The sequence below is a fragment of the Pollicipes pollicipes genome, unplaced genomic scaffold, assembly GCF_011947565.3.
Source record: "Pollicipes pollicipes isolate AB1234 unplaced genomic scaffold, Ppol_2.1 Scaffold_4740;HRSCAF=5597_pilon_pilon_pilon, whole genome shotgun sequence".
NCBI classification, from domain to species: domain Eukaryota; kingdom Metazoa; phylum Arthropoda; class Thecostraca; order Pollicipedomorpha; family Pollicipedidae; genus Pollicipes; species Pollicipes pollicipes.
Window position 1 is genome coordinate 6,899,510 of NW_023596545.1, and position 19,936 is coordinate 6,919,445.

Genomic DNA, 19,936 nt, shown 5'->3' on the forward strand with positions numbered 1-19,936 from the left:
CTGCATGACGTTTAACCACTTTTATCAGAATGATTTTAAAACGCTGTGTTTCTAAAAACAAAAATATTATGTGAGCTTTTCTATAGTTTAAGAGCTTGTAATAAGTGACTCTCAAATGCAAGCATAGAGGAAGATTTAAGCTCTATATTCACAAACTAATTCATATGACATCATAAATGTGGACACATGTTCAGCACTCACAGCGATAAAAACAGCAAATCAGCTTGGACTAACAGGCTTGTAAACTACCGCAGAGCACTTACTCCGCCCGATATTCATCGACCTTGTGCTTATCCGGGATGCTTCGTGAATAGGAGTAGTTCCCGCTGAGGTGGAGGGGTCGTGGGCGGGGCGAAGTTGGCCCCTTTGTGCTCCTTGTGATCAGCAGCTGGGTAGGATGGTCAGGTCGTAGTTGTGCTTTCCGTCCTTTTCTGTCTTCATAGGCGCACATTAAAAACAGGATGTCATTTTTGAAGAACCTGAAAAGCTTGTTTTCCCCTGGGGAGGGCGCATCAAAAAAGCGCCGCGTTCTCAATAATGTTAAGGTCGAAATTAACCCGGAGGAAGTCTGGGAACTACAAGGTGAAATAGGTGATGGGGCATTCGGTAAGGTGTACAAGGTTAGTACATTGTAGGTGGAAGCAGTGAGACTGGCCATGTGGGACGTGTAACATACCCAGTGGTGGCCCGCTGGAGGGTGAATGCTGCATGGTGGCAAGCTGTGGTACCTGGTGAGAACACCATTAGAATTTTGGTTGTTTAACTGCTGAAATATGCTTAGTTATCCAACAATCTAATCCAAATTCCCTCTGTATTATCTGCCTGTGCTGGTTGCTTTGTGTTTTGCAGCTGTGCCATGGTAGAGAAAGGTGTGAAGGTCATTTGCCCATTTGATAACCAGTAAATATTTTGAACCCATTCCTATTTTGCATGTGGCCAATGAGGTGTGTGCAGTTATTTGCATTCTTTTGTGAGGACCTCATGCTGGTTGGCCCCAAGCTGGGTTTCTCCTATTTTTATAGAATGTTGCATAAATTGGGAAAAGGTGAGGCATGAAATGAAGTTGGGCGGGGTCCGTTATTTCCAGGCCACAGTCTATGCTACTCAAATGAAGAGTGATTTGACACATGGGTCAACAATTGAAGCTTGATTATTTGTTTCTTGAAGGGAAGTAGCCTAAGGCTGTGAAAAACACGTTTAGTTGTCATTGAGCTGTTAGAGCCTTGGCTTATTCTTAACCTCCCATCTCAGAATCATTATACAGATTGCATGTCCCTGAGTAAAATGCTGGTAAAATAGCAGTTGGTTTGCTAGATCAGAACTTTGTGCTTTAATGTATGTTGCTACTACAAAGTGATGGACACCATCATGCATGAAATAAGTTATCAGGTGAGCCCAGATAAGGCCAAAAGCATTGATTCTATTAGGAAAATGTTAAGTCATTGGCTCTATAAAGCAACTGTAACTGCAAGATTTCAGCTTCTCATGAGCTGCTATATTCCCCATGAGCTTTTGTATAAACCCAGGTGACCAACAGTCCGCTGTGTAGTTGGCAATGTTTGAATACATACTCCCAATATTTGAGGCTGTGCATATTTCACAGGCAGCTCTCATTATTGTAATGCACCAAAAGTGATAGGCATGCCAATCTCTAAAACAACTTAACATGTGCTCAGGTGGGGGTTCAAATTGATCCCAGAAGGTTTTTCCGGAATGGTTTCCGAACGGCGCGGCACAGGCACAATAAATTTGCATAGCTGTAGACAATTGAATAGCAGCTCATTTGGCGCCAAAAATTATTATGTACCTTGTGAGGTCGCTAACCTATGGCAGGTCAAATTCAGGCCACGGTTTCAGCAATGTCAATTTCTAGGAAATTGTTCAATCTGATGCAACAGTTGAGTGTTAGATGAAGCCATACATCTCTGAGATGCTTTTTTAGACAAAAAGCCATTGAATGAGCAAATCATGTTGACCTAAGGTCAGGTATAAAAGTCAGACCAAGGCCAAAGCCAAACTGTTTTATTACTCCAGGGCTTGCTGCATGGGATTGTTTCTGGTGCTCATTTCAAATTTATTGATAGCAGGAACTGCATTATACATCCTCCATAGACTTTTTAGAGGTCAGAAAAGGTCATTGACCTATAATGACCCAGGCCAACATTTTGTTTGTAAAAACATGCTGCCTAGTGTAATCTTTGTTGCCTATTCCAATGAAAAAGTCTGAGCAATCTTGTATGATTTTGGTCACCATGACCTTCAAAAGGTCAAACAAGGTCACTGACCTTAACTGAGCATGTGGCCTTTTGCCTAGAAACAGTTATCTAGGTTCTGGAGGCACCTTGGAGACCAATCTGGAATTTTACCTTGTTTGATCTTATTTGACCCAAAGGGCATGACCTAGGAACTTCAAACTTTGAACTATATGAGTTCACATACAGGTCAAATCACCCTGTAAATTTGGTGCCCCTAGCTCTCTTAGTTCCCGAGATCTCGGTTGGGGGTCAAATTGACCCCCCACACAAACAAAGGGTATCTAGCTGGCCACCCGGGTGCGTGTTAAAGCATCTGAGTGGAAAGGCCACTACCTACAAGACAAGCAGAGACCCTGCAGGGAGTTAGGGGATGAAGAAGCCTTCAGTCCTTTTTAAGATGTGATTTCAGTTTTTGTATCATTGCAAAAAGCAATGTTATTTTGCAGAAGGGGCTGGGAACATTTGCTATCTTGCCCTCATGTTCCTGTTTCCATTTTCCCTGATGGAAGTTTAAAGTGCATACATGAGTTTGCCTTGGTGCTAAAACTATATTTTCCCCAGTTCAAAACTGTCAGAAAGCATGTCCTAGCATCTCAAGTGCACCAGTTAGGCACATCTACCATTTACACTTCATGTGTTGTGTGCCTGTGTATTTAAAATTGTGTGGTATACTTTTGCAGATGGGTCAAAGACTTCTGACTTTCCATTGCACAAACTATGTCATTGTCCAGTTTTGCTCATATGATGCATACCTAGACCCCACTTTCAGAAGGACTGGTCCTTTGATTTGTAATGTAGTCTCAATCCCCAAATGTGTTAAACATGTGGTTTAGTTCACACAATCACAACATAGTGAGTGTGGTCAACAGCCTTACCATCATACTCGAAGTCTCTAATAGGGCCCGATATGTTTGTGCATACACTTCTGTTACATGTAGCTGGTGCTGTTTGGTATGATCTGGTGTTTGTTGGCTGCCCAGAAAAACCAGTGATATGTGTGGTGCTGCCTCAGGCCCAGTGCTGTCACTTTGGTTTGGTGATGACCCAGTGTGACCAGTGGCTGTGTGATGCTGCCTCAGGCCCAGTGCTGTCACTGGTTTGCTGATGGCCCAGTGTGACCAGTGACTCTGTGATGCTGCCTCAGGCCCAGCACCGTCACTCTGGTCTGTTGATGACCCAGTGTGACCAGTGACTGTGTGATGCTGCCTCAGGCCCAGTGCTGTCGCTGGTTTGCTGATGGCCCAGTGTGACCAGTGACTCTGTGATGCTGCCTCAAGCCCAGCACCATCACTCTGGTCTGGTGATGACCCACTGTGACCAGTGACTATGTGATGCTGTCTCAGGCCCAGCACCGTCACTCTGGTCTGGTGACGGCCGCCAAAGTCTGTGAGATGAGCGAAGATGACGAGCTCGAGGGCTTTATGGTGGAGATCGACATCCTCAGTGAGATGCGCCACAAGAACGTCGTCCGCCTCATCGACGCGTACCTTTTGAAGAAGCATCTCTGGGTGGGTGCTGCTGCTGCTGTTTGTGCCAGTTATCTGACAATCTGACAGTGTGCTAGGTCTGCCATTGGGAGGAACAAGCCAAGGGTTTTTGCATGGCAACGGTTTGGTGGTCTGTCACCTTAATCTTGGGTGCCTCTTCGAGATCCGGGTTGGTGCAGGACGCGTCCATCTTCCTCATGTGCGAAAAACAACGGACGAATTTCTTCTGTAAAAGATTCGTCGTTTATTACTATATCATGTCCGAGCTGTTCCCTGCGCCTCGCAGATGCTGCTGGAGTTCTGTGACGGCGGCGCGGTGGACTCGATCATGGTGGAGCTGGACCGGGGCCTGAAGGAGCCGCAGATCGCCTATATCGCTCGCGGCATGGTGGAAGGTCTTGAATACCTTCACAACAACAACGTCATCCACCGCGACATCAAGGCCGGCAATGTGCTGCTCACCACCGACGGCGGCGTCAAGCTCAGTCAGTACTGCCACCGGCTTTCTTTCGCGGTCCGAACGTTTCCAGACCCCATGTGCACCGCCGCAAGTCCTTGATGCCGCCCCCTCGGCCAGGCATCGCTCGCTCTCGTCGAGCCGCAATCTTGTGACGTATCGTAAGCCGTGACACCCGCTGCGTGTGCGCTCTGACTTTTGGCCGTTCCGTCCGGTGTGGCGGCCTGTGCCCCACGCGGCTGACGGGCGCTGAGCGCCGCTGCGTCTGACGGTCGCCGTCTGTCGCTCCGGCAGCCGACTTCGGCGTTTCGGCCAAGAACAAGCACAACGCTCAGAAGCGCACCACGTTCATCGGCACGCCGTACTGGATGGCGCCCGAGGTGATCGTGTGCGAGACGTCGCCCACCGAGACGTACGACCACAAGTCGGACGTCTGGTCGCTGGGCATCACCATGATCGAGTTCGCGCAGAAGGTGAGTGGGCGCGGCGGTCAGCGTCGCGCGCGCCCGTGCCGACCCCGGCGGCGGCGGCGGCGGCTGGCAATACAGCGATGTGGGTGGACGTGAGCAGCGGCGGCCTCCGGCCCCGACCCCGGCGCGCCCCGCTGACGCCTGAGGCCGCCGGTCTGTCCGTCAGGAGCCGCCCTACAACGAGCTGAACCCGGTGCGCGCCATGCTGCGGATACAGAAGTACGACCCGCCCGCGCTGGACCGGCCCAGCCAGTGGAGCAAGGAGTTCAGCGCTTTCATCGGCGCCTGTCTCAAGAAGGCGCCCGCCGGCCGGCCCGACGCCGCAGACCTGCTGCAGGTACGGCTATGGGGTCTATGGCTACACGGCCTGTAGGGCTGCAGGGTCTGCCCGACTACAGGGCCTGTCCCAGGTACAGGGTCTGTCCTAGGTACAGGGTCTGCCCCATCAGTACAGGTCTGTCCTAGGTACAGGGTCTGCCCCATGTACAGGGGCCGCCCTGGGTACACGGTCTGTCCTAGGTACAGGGTCCGTCCCATGTACAGGGGCTGCCCTGGGTACAGGGGCTGCCCTGGGTACAGGGGCTGCCCTGGGTACAGGGTCTGTTCCAGGTACAGGGTCTGTTCCATGTACAGGGACTGCCCTGGGTACAAGTTTTGTCATGGGTAGAGAGTTTGGCCCGGACGCAGGGTCTGTCCTAAGTACAGGGTCTGACTCGGCGTCTTTGTAGGGAACAGGCTGTTCCTCTGCTTCCATCATGCTCGAGTGTACCGATCCTGTCCGTAAATCTGTTTCCTCGTACCCTGTTACGGTGTGCTGTGCCAGACACCGGTCCCCTCCCGTCCTCTGGCCTCTCGGTGAGATCGCGCATCTTGCCACAAGACACCCCCTGAAAATATAGCCCCGCACGACCGATGAAATGTCGCTGACTGCCGCTGAAAACTGCCGATACATATGACAGTGGCTGTAAAGTAAAACTGCCCGAAGAGGGCATCCCGACCAGGCAAGGCCGTGCGGTGCTGAGCCCCCAGCACTTTGGTGTGTGACTGCTGCATTAAGTGTTGATGAGCGTCTCGATAGCAGCAGGCTGGATAACGCGGACGTTCGGAGCGAGGCGAGCTGTGTGAAGCGCGGAGCAGGTCCGGTTACGTGCCCACGCAGTGCCGCGGGCCCTGCACTGTCACGTGACCTGGCCGCGTGGCCGGGCGAACGGCGGGCGTGCCCGCACATATCCAATAACAAGCCACAATGGACGCGCAGCTGGCCTGGCCTGCCGCCGCGCCGTCCAAACAGGGCGTTTGTGTTGCCAGTAACATCACTGCACGTGTCCAAGCAGAGTTTTGAACAGAAACAACAATACATCGTATTGTTACACTCCAGAGTTGAGACACCACTCAACCGGATGTTACATTAACATCGCGCCCCACACTGTCGGCTGTCCTCAGCTGTGACTCCAACCCACGTGAGGGACGTCCAGACGCGTGCTAGGCTCAGTTTTCTGTGGGCCGCCACCTACATGTGCCGTGACCATCTGCTGTCACGTGTGCGGGCCTCCGTCGAGAGCCCCACACGGCCGGCGGTGTGCGGCGCCACAGCCGGCCGGCCGCTCCCGACCCCTCCGGCCGGCACCGGCCAGCCGCCGCGCACCTCCGGCTCCAGATAGCCGCTATCTGCCGCCGGAGGTGCTATCTGCCGCCGGTGGGACATCAGCTTGCGGCTGGCTAGATATCACTCGGCTGGTAATCCTCGGCGAGTCGAGGCCGGCCGCAGGTGTCGCTGTCTTGCGAGTAAAAGTAGCGCGTGGGGGTATCCACGGGTGCACACGGTTTCGATAAGGCGCTATTGGGGTACCATTCTTTGCGCTGCAGAGCGGGTGCTGCATGCATTGCAGGAAATTTGGCGAGGCAAGGCAGGCGTGGAAGATATCGCGTGCGGACGGGCCCCGTATTTTGCTCTTTAGGAAACACGGGCCATGCAGAGACACAGCGTGGCCAGGCAGCGGCGCCCCGACCTTGCCCTCTGACATGGACACGGCCGCGCCGGAGGGCATGACCTGCGGCGCGACTGGCGCTCGGCACGCGTGCTGGGCGACCGAGGCGGCCGCCACGACGCCGGCGCTGGCCGTCGTCGGACGAAACGTGGCCAGCATCCGGAAATAACAGGAGGCGCTCACTGTGGCACATGAGCGGGATTCATATCTGGCGCGATTATCGTCACGTTCTCGTTTGCTAGAAATGTGTGGGATCGCCCTGACGTGCCTCCATAATTAAGCAATGGGAAGCGCCGTGCGCCTTACCTCGCCCGCGTCCGCCGTCGCCCGCGCCGTCACGCTCTGCTGATGTCGAGGCCGGCGCAGTCTCACAGATCAGCGTTTGTGGCGGAAAAGGGAAATATTGGACCGTTCGTGGTTATTAGTCCGACCGTGCAGCCGCGAGAATAGGTCACGTGCAGGGACGTGTCTCGGCCTGCGTATGTCACCCTCGCGCCGTCGGTTTCTCGGTGCTAAGTCTGAGTCGCACTCGACTGTACTACGGTTTCTTTAGGGGATTACTGGCGTGGATGTACATAGTGTCCCAAAAGTAAGAGAATCTCACATATATTGAAAAAGTGTACTTGTCGCGTGCGGATGTGAAAGATTTGTCATGCAGTGAGAAAAGGCCCGCATTTGTCTCACCGCTCCTCTTTACGGATCAATGGCATAAGTTGTTAATAGTGTGCCTATACATGTATTGGTCTCACAGCAGTGGTGTAGCCTAGGATTGAGCCAGCAGTGGGCCAAATGGAGCATAGAGACCTTTCAGTTAAGGGGCCTCCCACATCGTCACTACAGGGGTCCTGTTTTTCTATTGGTGACTGCCTTATACACAGGATCTTATTTTGAAGCCTTGGGAGCCCGTTTCCGATGTTTGAGAATCGCTTCTGGTGTCTTAAGCTGTCGTGAAGTGCGGGACCTTCGGCCTTAGAAAAGCCCGACCACCTTCAAAGAATGGGGGAAAGCGATCATACAAAATCTCCCCGTCCCGTAAGTATAAGCGGTTCTGTGTGGAAACTTATCTTCAAACACAGTCGTACTCATTAAGTCCAAAAGCCCTTTATGTTAAAGTTCGACATAAACGCATCTAGTTAAACGGGATGTCGAAGGTGGTAAAAATAATTAAAATGCCAATAAAATAGGACAGAAACAAATAAATCCATTCTAAACCTGGCCGGCCGTTTCTCAGCACTGGCTGTCTGTGTCTCGCATAGCTGAAAATCGTAAATATAATGTCGCAATAGAATAGCATGCCCAAATCACACCCATCTCCATGGTGAAGTGTCACTGAGTGATCAATCACTTCGCACGTCGCCTTCAAGCCTGCGAGCAGCGACGTAGCTCACACATATCACGTGAAGTTCAGTAATGGAGAAATGAACGAGCAGATGCAAAACGTAAGCCTCGTGATTTGCCATGATTCGGACAACAAATGACCAATGTTATAACGATGTCCATCAAAAAGCATATTTGCTGGAACTGGTGCTGTGCGCGCTCTCACGTTTCGGAAATCCTGTAGGCAACAAGGCTTTGCATTTCTCATGGACAGTGTATGTATCTGTTTGTTCTCATGCTGATCATCTCATTGCGCGGAGAGGCGAGCAGGCGTGACTATCCAGAGACGAAGTAGTGTGCTGGCCAAAGCATGCCATTTGTGCCTAGAGCAGGCGCAGACTTCTCCCCAGTTGAACGATGCAGTGTAAGTGTACCATGCTGAGCTCACTGCACTGCGGCAGAGCCCGCTGATTTCTCCGGGAGAGCGGCACAGGTCCGGCTGACGGAGGGGGAGGGGGTCCGGTGCCGAGGGCCCGGCGCCGGTCATTGCCTCAGCGTCACCCCGACGCACCGTGAGCTTCCACGCCCGCCCGGTCCCCTTTCAAACCGGGATCAAATGGCGTGAAATGAGGAGCGTGGTCCAGGGGCGGGGCGGCTGGCCGGCCAGGGTCCAGCCGGATGTGGGGAACACAGGCTGCGGCGTTGGAATCGGACACCGGGCATTGGAGTAGATGATCAGCCTTGCAGTTACATGGCTGCTTCATGCTTACCCGCGCATTATTCACCGTAAAGCCTTCTACGTCAAGCTGTACTTACGTCACGAACGACCGATTGCGCGTGGTTATGTGTTTGCCAGAAAGCCATGGGTTCAAGGCCATCATTGCTTATATCAGCAGCATACACGGATAAGAGAATGATGCTGACAGGTCAATCATAATGCCGACCAGTTATGCGCCCAGAGATCTCGTTTGAGTACTATTTGCCAGCTGTTAACGTCGCCAGCTATCATAGCTCAAATTCAACTTAGGACATTTATCTATGATAGCATCAAAATGAAGCTTACATGCCTGAAAGTCGTGAGAACTGCGCGTTGTGAATGTCAATGGAAACAGGAAATGGGTGTCCTAGTGCTAAGAGTGCGTAACGGACTTGTAGCAAATGGCACTGGGCCATTTTTCGATACGTTGTAGCTAAAACTCGCTCATGTGGTTAACGTGACCTGACAAAGACCTCAGACTGTCATTTTTCGTTAGAAACCAGTGCGGTATAAAACAGTGGAACATTAATGAGACCGTAGTGCAAGTATTTCCGCAGCTGCGGTCATTAGTGTTAAGGAGCTGACGACTTTTGCCGCTCTTCCAAGCGCTCAGTGTGCGTAAATGGACTTCTGGGTTCCTGAGCTGACTTGGGTATGCTTTTGATCTGGTGGGATCGCGTGAAATAAAGATAATATATCTGAAAGGATTGCGAACCTCATTTGTCAACATTTTGCATTAGATACCAATCCGAGAGATTTTGGGTCATACGCTTCTGTTGTCTTCTGTCGCTTGTCTGTTATCGCAAAACAACTGGATTTGAAACAGAAACCCCCGTGACCTGTGGATGAAGACGATTGGGTCTAGAGCTGAAACAGTGAATGTGGCGCGATGATGTTTTCCCGATCCGGCCGGCCACTCAACGGCGATGTTGTCACGTGCTCGGCATCCGTTGCGGCGTGGTGTGCTCGGTGGGCGGTGCGCGGGCCGTCAGTCGCTGCTGCTGCTCCGCAGATGCCGTTCATCGACCGCACGCTGGACAACAAGCCGGTCCGGGAGCTGCTGCTCGAGTACAAGGCAGACGTCGACGAGGGCTTCGAGGATGCCGCCGAGGAGGTGGGCCTCCGCTCCACGGCATTCGCCGGCCTGACCCAGCTCCGTTGGCCCGTCACAAAGCCGAAGCTGCACACCCGCAGTGGCGAGCGAGCCAGCCCCGTGGTCACGCGGAGAGCGTCCGCGTGTCATCGCCAATGTCCTGACGTGGGCTCAGTTGTGCGTGCGTCCTTCCAGTGAAATCGCACAGCACCGAACGTGACCGTTCGGTGTCGCGGGTCACCGAAACATGCTGCCCCTCCAATGGTGGTGTCTGGTACGCCGTGGTGAGGTTTTCCACACGTTAGGATGTGCCTCGCGTCTGCTGTGTCCGCCGCCTGCTGTGTCCGCCGCCGGCTGTGTCCGCGTGTGCCCGCCGCCGTGATTGGCGGCCTGTTGACCGAGCGCTCCCCTGCCGCCGGTAGGACAGCCGCGTGTCTCGGGTGAGCGACTCGCTGCTGCTGGGTCCGTCCGAGGAGGAGGAGGAGGAGGGCCAGGCCAGCGATCGGCGGCCGGCTGCCGAGGCCGACAGCAAGGTAAGCCGCTGTCGGACGCCTCTCCGCAGCTCTCTCCTGTGGCCCAGCCTCGCTCTGTGTGAGCCGTGCCCACCACTTGGCTCGCAGTTTCTTGCGAGCTGGTTTCGATCAGTGATGTTTTCTCTAGTTAGTTGCAGGCGACAAGGTATCAGCCCTGTGGTGTTATGGAGTTACTATGAGGACCGCGACTCGGAGAAGGTCCTGGGCCATGACGTCTTTGGGTCCTTTGTTGCAGGGCTCCTCAGAGTCTGCTGCCGCCAGCGCGGAGTCAACGTCCCTGCCGGCGACTCAGACTCCCCCGCCGTCGGCTCCCACTTCCCCGCCGTCGGCTCAGACTTCTCCACCTTCGACTCAGAGTTCCCCAGCGTCGGTTCAGACTCCCCCGCCGTCGGTTCAGACTGCGCCGCCGGCGACTCAGACTCCTCCGCGGCGAGAGGCTAAGTCCCCTGCTGAAGCTCCGGGTCCAGGTCCTGCTCCAGGTCCTCCCCAGCTTCCCCAGCCGCCCGACAATCCATCTGGTCAGCGTGCTGCTCCGCCGCCGCCGCCGGCGGCGGCGGCGGCGGCGGCCGGCGACGGGCCGGTCTCGCTGCGTCACGCCGAGCAGCGGCCGCTGGTGACGGCCGAGCCGGTGCTGGTGCAGACGTTCGCCGCCGGCGGCGGCGGCACCACTCGCCTCGTGCTGAACGGCGGCGACGGGCCAACGACGCCGCCGCCGGACCGGCCCGGCACGCGCCAGCTGACGGTCGGCGGCGGCGGCGGCACCGTGCATGGTGAGAGGCAGAGGCGACGACTCGCTCCCTAGGTCGGGGACGATGAGTGTCGGGGTGTTCGATTATCCCCCCCCCCCCGCGCACTCACATACATATCTCTGGATTTAGGGGCAAGGCAGTCGGACAGACGTTTGGGAAGTTGTAAGTACGGATGTTTTGTCTCCGGGGATGAGCTTCACCTCGTCATCGTCTGCTCTGTATCCTTGCCTCGTGACTGTGTGGGGCGCCGCTTGGGTTTCGTCCAGACTGGCTGTGTTTATACATCCTTGATTTCAGCGTCTTCCATGTCCGTGGTAACGCTCTTTGCTGGCCATTTGGCCTCCTTGTTGGCTGGTGCTCCTCTGCGTGACTAGGCGCTTCCGGTCCGTCGCTGTGGCCGTCGTGTTCGCCGCGGGCGCGCATGTGTCCGTGCTGGGCTCCGCGCGACTGACCGGTCGCGCCGCAGGGCCGCCGCCGGCAGCACCTGCCGCCACGCCGCCCGGCCGGCCGGCCGGCCAGCGGCTGGACGACAGTGAGGTGGTGATCTCGGGCTGCAGCATCGTGGGCGGCAGTCCGCCGCCGGCCGACCCGCGGCCGCGCTTCGAGCTGACGCTGGAGGAGCGCCACGACGAGCCGCCGGAGCCGCCGGCGCAGAAGCCGCAGCCGGAGCCGACGCACGTGTCCGTGGTGCAGGTGGAGCCGGAGCGAGAGCGGTCGCCGGACGCGGGTGAGCGCGGCCGGCAGCTGCGGCGGGGGCCGAGTCCGGCGGACTCCCCAGTCCGGTCCACCGGACTGCCGGACTCCCCAGCCACGCTGTGTGCTACTGGAAATCGACGCTTACGGGCGGCCCGGCTAATGGCTCACGCGGTAGCCGCGCTGATGCGGCGCCGCGCCTGGTCATTCCCGCTGTGCTGGGAACGTCTCTGTGCTTCTGTTCCGTTGTCTCTCCGCTGCTTTCATGCGCGGTCGTCTGCCCGGGGCCGGCCAATCGCCGGCGCTGGGACAGCCGTGCTTGTCCGTGTGTCCCGGCCCTGCGCGGCCGCGGTGCGAGCCACAGCCGGTCCTGATGGCTTGCTGGCCTGTGCTCCGCAGGCTCTGCGACGGCGCTCTCGCCCTTCACGTCCATCACACTGCAGGGCACCACTGTGGGCAGCTCGGACGTGGACCACTTGGCGGAGGAGACCAGCCTCTCCCCCGGACACAGTCCGCTGCCGGCCCGGGTAAGTGGCCGAGGCCCGCCGGGGCTCAGAGGCTCGCCGAGTCGAAGTCGGGAGACTCGCCGGGTCAGAGTCGGTCAACTCACCGGATCAGATTTCGGAGGCTCGTCGAGTCAGAGTCAGAGTCACTGGTCCGCGCGTCCCTGCTCAGACAGCCCAGCTAGTGCTGAATGAGTGTTGACTGGGCTCGGACGGTGCGCTTCTGCTGCTTGTTGCCATGCCTGACTGCGGGACTGAGCAGCACTGACCACACTGACCATGGCTCAACGTAGTCGTTGATCAGTGTCGAATGGATCTATATAGCCCTGCGATGGCAGCGTTGATCGCGTCAGTCAACTGCTGGATAACGTGATAAATGCTCATCATTTTCGCCGTAATAAGGGGACTGTACAGCGGGAGCCAGGGTACTCGTAGTAGAGTGGTTCGCCTGCGCTTCGGGGAAACTAGAGGTTCGGGGTTCGGGGTTCGATTCCCCGTGGTGCCTGTCCTTCTTGCCAGGGCGAGAGGCAGGCGACGTTACATAACCTTAGTAGCTGAGTGCGTTGTAAATCCCAGTGATGACGACGCGCAGCAGGGGCCAGTCGCATACCTTTATATGGTGTAGCCCACAGCAAAGCCCATTTCAGGAGTGCTTTATAATATTTCCCCGTGGTCGCATTGCGCTCAACTATTGTCGCATGTTCGCACTGGCCTCGGCAAGCATGCTGCACTATGGGAGCCACTGGAGCTACGAGCGTCACTGAGCTATCGGCTCCGCCTGCAGCCGGCTTCGGGCGGCAGCAGCCGGGACAGTGACGTCAGCAGTCTGGCCCCGCCCACCGAGGGCGGCTCACTGGGCAGCGCGCCCGGCAGCCACTCCCCTTCTGCCGGGGCGGACGGCGAGGAAGTGCAGCTGCGCCGCAAACGGCCCGCACCGCAGCCCCAGGTAATGCCCCGGCATCCCCAGGTAATGCCCCGGCAGCCACTCCCCTTCTGCCGGGGCGAGCGGCGAGGAAGTGCAGCTGCGCCGCAAACGGCCCGCGCGACAGCCCCAGGTAATGCCCCGGCATCCCCAGGTAATGCCCCGGCAGCCACTCCCCTTCTGCCGGGGCGAGCGGCGCGGAAGTGCAGCTGCGCCGCAAACGGCCCGCGGCGCAGCCCCAGGTAATGCCCCGGCAGCCCCAGGTAATGCCCCGGCAGTCCTAGGGACTGCTCCGGTAGCCCCAAGTACGGTCCCGGCAGCCCCAGATACGGCCCCGCGGCCCCAGGTACGGCTCCGTGGTGTAACCAAGGCGTCGGCTGAACCAGGTCCTATCCACCAGCTGCCTTCGCAGTACAGCCACCATGACGACGCAATGTAGGGTAGGGCAGGGTAATGCCAGAAGCGATGATCAGTTAGGGCACTGTTGAGCCCAGAGGAGAGAGGGCTCGTCTGGACGAGGCCGCACGGAACGCAGGTTGGGACGGAGGATAGGGCGGGAGGGCGACCAAGAGGATAAAGGACAGGAGAGCACAGCAGGACAAAGGGCGATGCAGGATCACTGATATGAAACGGCTGAGAACAGGATGGAGCGGAAAATTTAATCAGTGGCTGAAATAAGAGAACAGAGGTCAGAGCAGATGATTTCATCAGGGGCTGAGAGCGGAGAACAGAGAGTAGAGAACAGAACAGGTGAAAGGTCCTCGGACGGGGCAAGGCCTGCATTGTCCTGCATGGCGCTGGCATGACCGGTTGCCTCCCCCTGTCCTTTGTATTATCCCTCGAGTGGTGCTGTGCTGTCCTTGTCACTCCCCTGCTCTGGTGTGCTCCACTCCGTCTGCCTCACAATGCGCGTGTCGTGCTGCTGGCAGGATGCGTCCAGTGACAGCGGCTCGCGCTCGTCCTCGGCCAGCCGCGGCCGCCAGCTCGAGCCGGCGGTCTCAGACACGCGCAAGAAGACGCGCAAGCGGACGCGACGCTTCGAGATAGACGGCGTCATGATGACCTCCACCACCAGACAGGTGTTGTACGGTGACGGGGAGACGGCCGGCTTCGACGAGCACGCCTTCCGCAAGCAGGAGCTGCGCGACCTCAAGCTGCTCCAGAAGCAGGAGCAGAAGCAGCACCGCGAGCTCTATTTTCAAGGTGAGCAGACGGGCAGCCCTGCCCTGCCCTGTGCTGCCCTGCCCTGCCCTGTTCTGTCCTGCCGTGTCGTGTCGTGTCGTGTCGTGTCGTGTCGTGTCGTGTCGTGTCGTGTCGTGTCGTGTCGTGTCGTGCCGTGTGTCCTGTCCTGTCCTGCCCTGTCCTGTCCTGTCCTGTCCTGTCCTGTCCTATCCCGTCCCGTCCTGTCCTGTCCTGTCCTGTCCTGTCCTGTCCTGTCCTGTCCTGTCCTGTCCTGTCCTGTCCCGTCCTGTCCTGTCCTGTCAACGCCAGGGAGATGGGCTGCCTGTCGGCGCGATGCGAACCGTGTGACAATTGTCGGGTCTCAGCATCAGTGGGATATGGCACTGCTTGGGTGCCAGCTCTCTAAAAATCCCGGTTTTTGAGACGCGTCGTATCTCCGGCTGAGTGGCTCAGCTCAGTGGTCCCACCTCTGAGTAGTGTCGGGAGCAGCTGCGCACCGGTTCGGGCGGGTGGCCTGCTGCGCCTGCGACCCGGCTCGGCGGGAGCACCAGGAGCCGCGCGGCCACTGACCGCGGCGCGCGGCTATCCGCCCCGACAGACGCAGCAGGCGCAGGAGCAGCAGCAGCGGCGCTTCGAGCAAGAGCTGGCCGAGCTGGTGCGCAAGTACGACGGCGAGCTGGAGGCGGCGCTGCGTCAGCAGCGTGCGGAGCAGGGGCGCGCCGAGCAGCGGCGGGAGCAGGACCTGCGCGCCGCCAGCAAGAAGATCCGCGCCGACCAGGTGATGGTGCCGGCGCCGCCAGAGGCGCCGCTCGGCACCCCGTCCCGAACGCCGGTCAGACGTGCGTTTGAAAGACAGCTTCGCACCTCTAGAATGTGTGCGGTTTCTTCATTTTTGGCGCTGTAGCAGTGTTGATCGAGTGGAGCGTGATCGGTCATTGATTTAAGGGTTTCCGTTTGCGGCAAGACCTGGTCATGCGCCGCCGTCTGTGACTTGCTCCGTGCGCCGTCCGTGCGTCCCGCTCCGCGGGGTAGCCCCCTGACGGGGCCTGTGTGCGCCGCGGCAGGAGCGAGAGCTGAAGACGTTCCGCGAGTCGCTGCGTGAGGAGGCGCGACGGCTGAAGCAGGACGCCGGCATGATGCTGCGTGACGTTAGGAAGGAGTCGCTCCGCGCCGGCAAGAACAAGATGGAATCCGATCACAAGGTGACGCCCGGCCACCGGCCGCAGCGGCCTGCGCACAGCCCGGACCGGTCTGCGGGTGCAGGCCGCTTGGGTCGCGTTCTGTGGCCGACCGCAGATGACGATGATGATGACGAGGACCGTGGTGATGATGGTGATGATGCTTTGGACATAAAGGCGCGCCGAGGCCATTTTGCGTCCGCCTGGCCGGAAAGCAGGGCCAAAGCCGGCATTGGACGCCCAACTGGTGGCGTCTGCCGCTCGCCTTCTTGTTTGTAATGGCTTGTCGATAGCGAGGTGGCGTGGTCAGTGCCGGCCGGCCGGCTGACCGGCGTCCCCCGGCCGCAGGAGAGGGAGCGTGTCTTCGTGGAGCGGCTGGACGAGCGGCACCAGCTGGCGCTGGAGGCGCTCTCCGAGCAGCACCAAGAGAAGCTGGCCAACATGATCAGCCAGTTTCGAAAAAAGAGGCACCAGGTGCGCCCCTCCCCCTCCCCCCGGGAGTTCACGAGACGGCCCCCCCCCCCCCCAACCCCAACCCCAGCTCCCACCCGGGCCCCGTCTGGACGTGCGTCCACGGAGGCTCGACGGCGGTCTTTTGAGGCGCTCTGCAGCGGCTTATGTGAAGCCGGCGTTGGCGTCTGGACAGTGCTGGGCCGGAAACTACTGCACGCATCTACACTGAAAAACTGGAACTGGCTGTTGGATGGTGGCATGATTATGGTCTCCACATCTAGTCATGTCTAGTAAGAACGTTGGTTTTGGGGCCGTTTCGCAGACAGATTCATCATGTTGTTTTTGTTTAGCCCAGGCCCGAGGCAGCTCACGATCGTGTTGACCACCGGGTGGCAACTGACGCAGTAAACCTCTGCCTCTGACCTTTGACCTTCACTCAGCTGATACGGGACAAGGAGTCGGCGAAGGACAAGCTGGAGGAGCGCCACATCCAGGAGCGTCACCAGTTGAAGAAGCAGCAGATCAAGGAGGCCTTCTACCTGCAGCGGCAGCAGGCAAGTTCCCAAACCAGCACAGGATGGCACGTTTGGCTTGTGGTGGGCAGATCATGGGTTCGATTCCCACTTGGGGCGCGGTGTTTCTGTTCCCCGCCGCAGCTAGCATGTGACATGACGCGGCAGCGAGTGCGTGCCGGCGGCGCTGTCCGCGGCGCCGACGCTGCCGTCTGACCGCCGCCTCCTCGACAGATGCTGGCGCGCCACGCCAGGGAGGTGGACCATTTGCGACGGGCGGGCCTGCGCCGGTCCGACCTGCTGGCGCGCCAACAGCAGAGCGAGCGGCGCGCGCTGCCCCAAGCGGATCCGCGCCGAGCGCAAGGCGCGCGAGCTCATGTTCCGCGAGAGCCTGCGCATCGGCCAGCCGCTGCCAGGCCGCCTGAGCACGGCCGACGGCGACAAGAAGGAACAGCTGAGCAACTTCCACGAGCAGGAGGGCAAGCGGTGCGGCCGGTGGTCGGCTGGCCACCCTCGCAGTGTGGCCGGTGGTTGGCTCGCTACCCTGGTAGTGCGGCCGGTGGTCGGCTCCCCACCCTCGCAGTGTGGCCGGTGGTCGGCTCCCTCACCCTCGCAGTGCGGCCGGTGGTCGGCTCCCCACCCTCGCAGTGCGGCCGGTGGTCGGCTCCCCACCCTCGCATTGCGGCCGGTGGTCGGCTCCCCACCCTCGCAGTGCGGCCGGTGGTCGGCTCGCCACCCTCGCAGTGCGGCCGGTGGTCGGCTCGCCACCCTCGCAGTGCGGCCGGTGGTCGGCTGGCCACCCTCGCAGTGCGGCCGGTGGTCGGCTGGCCACCCTCGCAGTGCGGCCGGTGATCGGCTGGCCACCCTCGCAGTGCGGCCGGTGGTTGGCTCGCTACCCTCGCAGTGCGGCCGATGGTCGGCTCCCCACCCTCGCAGTGCGGCCGTTGGTCGGCTCGCCACCCTCGCAGTGTGGCCGGTGGTCGGCTCGCTACCCTGGCAGTGTGCTGGCGGTCGGTGAACGCTGTTGGAACTCCGCTGTGGAACTCCGCTGAGTCACAGCTAGGAACAGAGAGCGTTCGAAATCTTCGAAAGGAAATGTTTCACTTTATTCAATTTTTAGTTTTGTGAGTTAGTTTAGTACTGACTCACTGACCTTGATGTAGTTTATGCATCTTGTTACATTGTCAGGCAGCGGGATAGCGAAGTTTTCCACGATCCGTTTTGCCGGTTGCGTTGTTGTGGCAACGTGAGCCTTCTTGATTACACTTTTTGGCTTTGGCAGGTACAAAGGTGAGGAGCACCGACTTGAACTGAAGCACAAGCGGAAGATGGAGGAACTGAAGGCTTTGAACGAGTCCGCCGTGAAGGAGCTGGAGCAACTGCACAACGAAAAGTGTGAGCGCCTCGCTGAAGCTCTGGAGAGTCGGCATCACCTCGTTTGCGTTCGCCACAGGCCACGTTGGCGAACAACTGACAATTTGCGCCCTGGACCTCTCGCTGGCACCCCGTACCGCCGGAGGGCGGTCCGCCCCGCGCGGGGTCGGTCCGATCTGTTTGGGGGAGCTGGTATGGGTCGGACGGGCTGTGCTGGTCTCGCTGACGGAGCGCCGGTCGCAGGTCGGACGATGCTGGATCACGAGGATGCCAAGCTGCGCTCTGTCGAGGAGCAGTACTTGGCCGAGGTGCAGGAGTGGCGCCAGTCCCTGGAGCCGCGCCGCCTGGTGAGAGCGCCGCCACATACCGGCCACTCTTAGGTCGTGCTTGCTGCTTATGCAAGATGGATTTTTCGCACCCTGCTATCACACGAAACATGATACCCTATTTTGTTGAAACCATATTCAGCCTTTGTACGGAAGCTAATGTTATGCGGTTGATATGCAGAGTTTCGGTGTCAGTTTCGTGTTGTGTACTTCATGTGAAAATGACCCCGCGTATGAATCGAAACCCTGTGAAGCCCAGTGTATGAAGATGAGTCTAAATGTTTGCAAACGTTACAATTTTTAAATGTCTTGGTAAACCTCCGTTTTCCATCTCGCCACTTCGCCCATGTCCCGCTTGCTCTGGCAGAAGCTGGAGGAGGAGCTGGCTGCCGAGCCAGGAGTATCAGCCGGAGTCGTCGCCGGCCGCCGCCAGGGACGGCTTCGTCAGCAAGGTGACGCTCAGTAACGGCCGCAGCAGCCTGGGCCGGGCCAGCACGGTCAGCGGCCACTCCCAATGACGCCGACCGCGCGCCTAGAGCTGACCTGGGCTCGACCGTGGCAGCCTCCGGGCGCAGGGACGCTCCAGGAACAGTGCTCAAGTTGGGGAGATATTCCCCAGTAGAGGGACCCCCCCCCCCCTCCCCCATTTGGGACACAACCCTGTGTGGAGCAGGGAGGAACGACAGCCGTCAGCGTTTGCGAGTGACGTGTTGGCGGTAGAGGCCGTCGTGCCCGGCGGGGCCGCGGCCTGGACCACCCGGGTGTGGGCGGTGCGTCTAGTCGGACGTCACCGGCGGACGGTGTGCCAAACGAAGCGACGAAGCGAGTCTAGTCTGCGCGTGCGGGTCAGAGCCGTGGACCGGGCGCTCGGCGGCTGGTGATGGTGTTGGTGTGAGCTTCGGCGACGAACGGTGGCTGTGTCAGCTGCTCGTGATTCATTGGTGGCGTCCTCCTCCGCTTACGGTGCTGTTGTAGGCAATCAAGAATGGCGTTATATGGCGTGTCTAGTGCTTGTCGCACTGATATATTATTACATATATACGTATATAAGTAAATGTCCGCCGCCAAGGCTAATTTTCATCATGATGATGCATTGATGACGCTTCATTGATGCGACTAATTTTAACGTTTGTGATTACCGCGCTACCGCTGCCATGCTTCCTGTGATGACGTCCCCGTAGTTTATAGAGCAGCCGACTGTATAGTTTGTTGCGCGCGGCTTCTGCCGCCGTCCGTACCGGCGAGAGGGTGTCAAGATCGTGACTGCCTGATCGCGGCCGTTCGCGCTCACCCATCGCCCGTCACGTCCGCTTCGCGGCCCGCTAACGGCGACGGTTCACCGCGTGTCTTCCTGTCGAGCGGTTTGTGGGCGGCGAGGTCGTTTCATAATACAGACGGGCGCTTGTACGTGCCGAAGATGTGATGGTTCTAATGTACTAGAGGTACTAGATCTAGATGTACTAAGTTCCATATTTTGTAAATTGAAATTTTCACTCCCGGTACGGTCTTTTTTGCGATGGGATTTTTCACTTCCACCCTAGTCCAAAAGCAATTTCAGCTCACTGCGAAGATGCGCTGTACCGTGCGGTACCGTGCCGTGCCGTACCGCGCCGTATCGTACCGTAATGCGCCGGGTAGTTGGTACTGTCTCAGCGTCGCCCAGCGTGGAGTGCGGGCTGGGCGCTGC

The 19,936-nt window shown here is 58.2% G+C and overlaps 2 protein-coding genes and 1 long non-coding RNA gene across 4 annotated transcripts; all 3 read left to right on the forward strand.

The window, feature by feature from the left end:
* The first annotated feature begins 594 nt into the window (after nt 1-594).
* LOC119098958 (serine/threonine-protein kinase 10) lies at nt 595-10,798 on the forward strand. The gene is made up of 8 exons (XM_037222011.1): nt 595-606; nt 3,599-3,763; nt 4,029-4,227; nt 4,494-4,672; nt 4,836-5,006; nt 9,744-9,845; nt 10,247-10,313; nt 10,593-10,798. Exons 1-8 carry the CDS (start codon nt 595-597, stop codon nt 10,796-10,798), a joined length of 1,101 nt encoding a protein of 366 aa, XP_037077906.1.
* Nucleotides 10,799-11,101: 303 nt separating this feature from the next.
* LOC119099425 (uncharacterized) lies at nt 11,102-14,205 on the forward strand. 2 transcript variants are annotated; one of them, XR_005094368.1, is made up of 4 exons: nt 11,102-11,127; nt 12,199-12,326; nt 13,087-13,248; nt 14,154-14,205. It is a non-coding gene; the product is annotated as an uncharacterized LOC119099425 (long non-coding RNA). The 2 variants fall into 2 exon arrangements; XR_005094367.1 differs by lacking the exon at nt 11,102-11,127 and adding an exon at nt 11,716-11,833.
* A 77-nt stretch (nt 14,206-14,282) lies between these two features.
* LOC119098959 (STE20-like serine/threonine-protein kinase) lies at nt 14,283-18,715 on the forward strand. Its single transcript, XM_037222012.1, has 11 exons — nt 14,283-14,427; nt 14,772-14,776; nt 15,005-15,184; nt 15,471-15,608; nt 15,933-16,058; nt 16,478-16,591; nt 16,784-16,891; nt 16,938-17,035; nt 17,832-17,944; nt 18,167-18,270; nt 18,617-18,715. The coding sequence occupies exons 1-11, from the start codon at nt 14,283-14,285 to the stop codon at nt 18,713-18,715; spliced, it is 1,230 nt and encodes a 409-aa protein (XP_037077907.1).
* The last annotated feature ends 1,221 nt before the right edge of the window (nt 18,716-19,936 follow it).

Excerpts from the sequence above, each read along its gene's own strand:
- LOC119098958 (XM_037222011.1), top strand. Across the intron at positions 5,007-9,743 it reads ACGCCGCAGACCTGCTGCAG|ATGCCGTTCATCGACCGCAC; the intron begins GTACGGCTATGG and ends GCTGCTCCGCAG. Across the intron at positions 9,846-10,246 it reads TCGAGGATGCCGCCGAGGAG|GACAGCCGCGTGTCTCGGGT; the intron begins GTGGGCCTCCGC and ends TGCCGCCGGTAG.
- LOC119098959 (XM_037222012.1), top strand. The coding sequence starts at position 14,283 with ATGACCTCCACCACCAGACAGGTGTTGTACGGTGACGGGGAGACGGCC. Across the intron at positions 16,892-16,937 it reads AGCGGCGCGCGCTGCCCCAA|AGCCTGCGCATCGGCCAGCC; the intron begins GCGGATCCGCGC and ends ATGTTCCGCGAG. Across the intron at positions 17,945-18,166 it reads GCAACTGCACAACGAAAAGT|GTCGGACGATGCTGGATCAC; the intron begins GTGAGCGCCTCG and ends CGCCGGTCGCAG.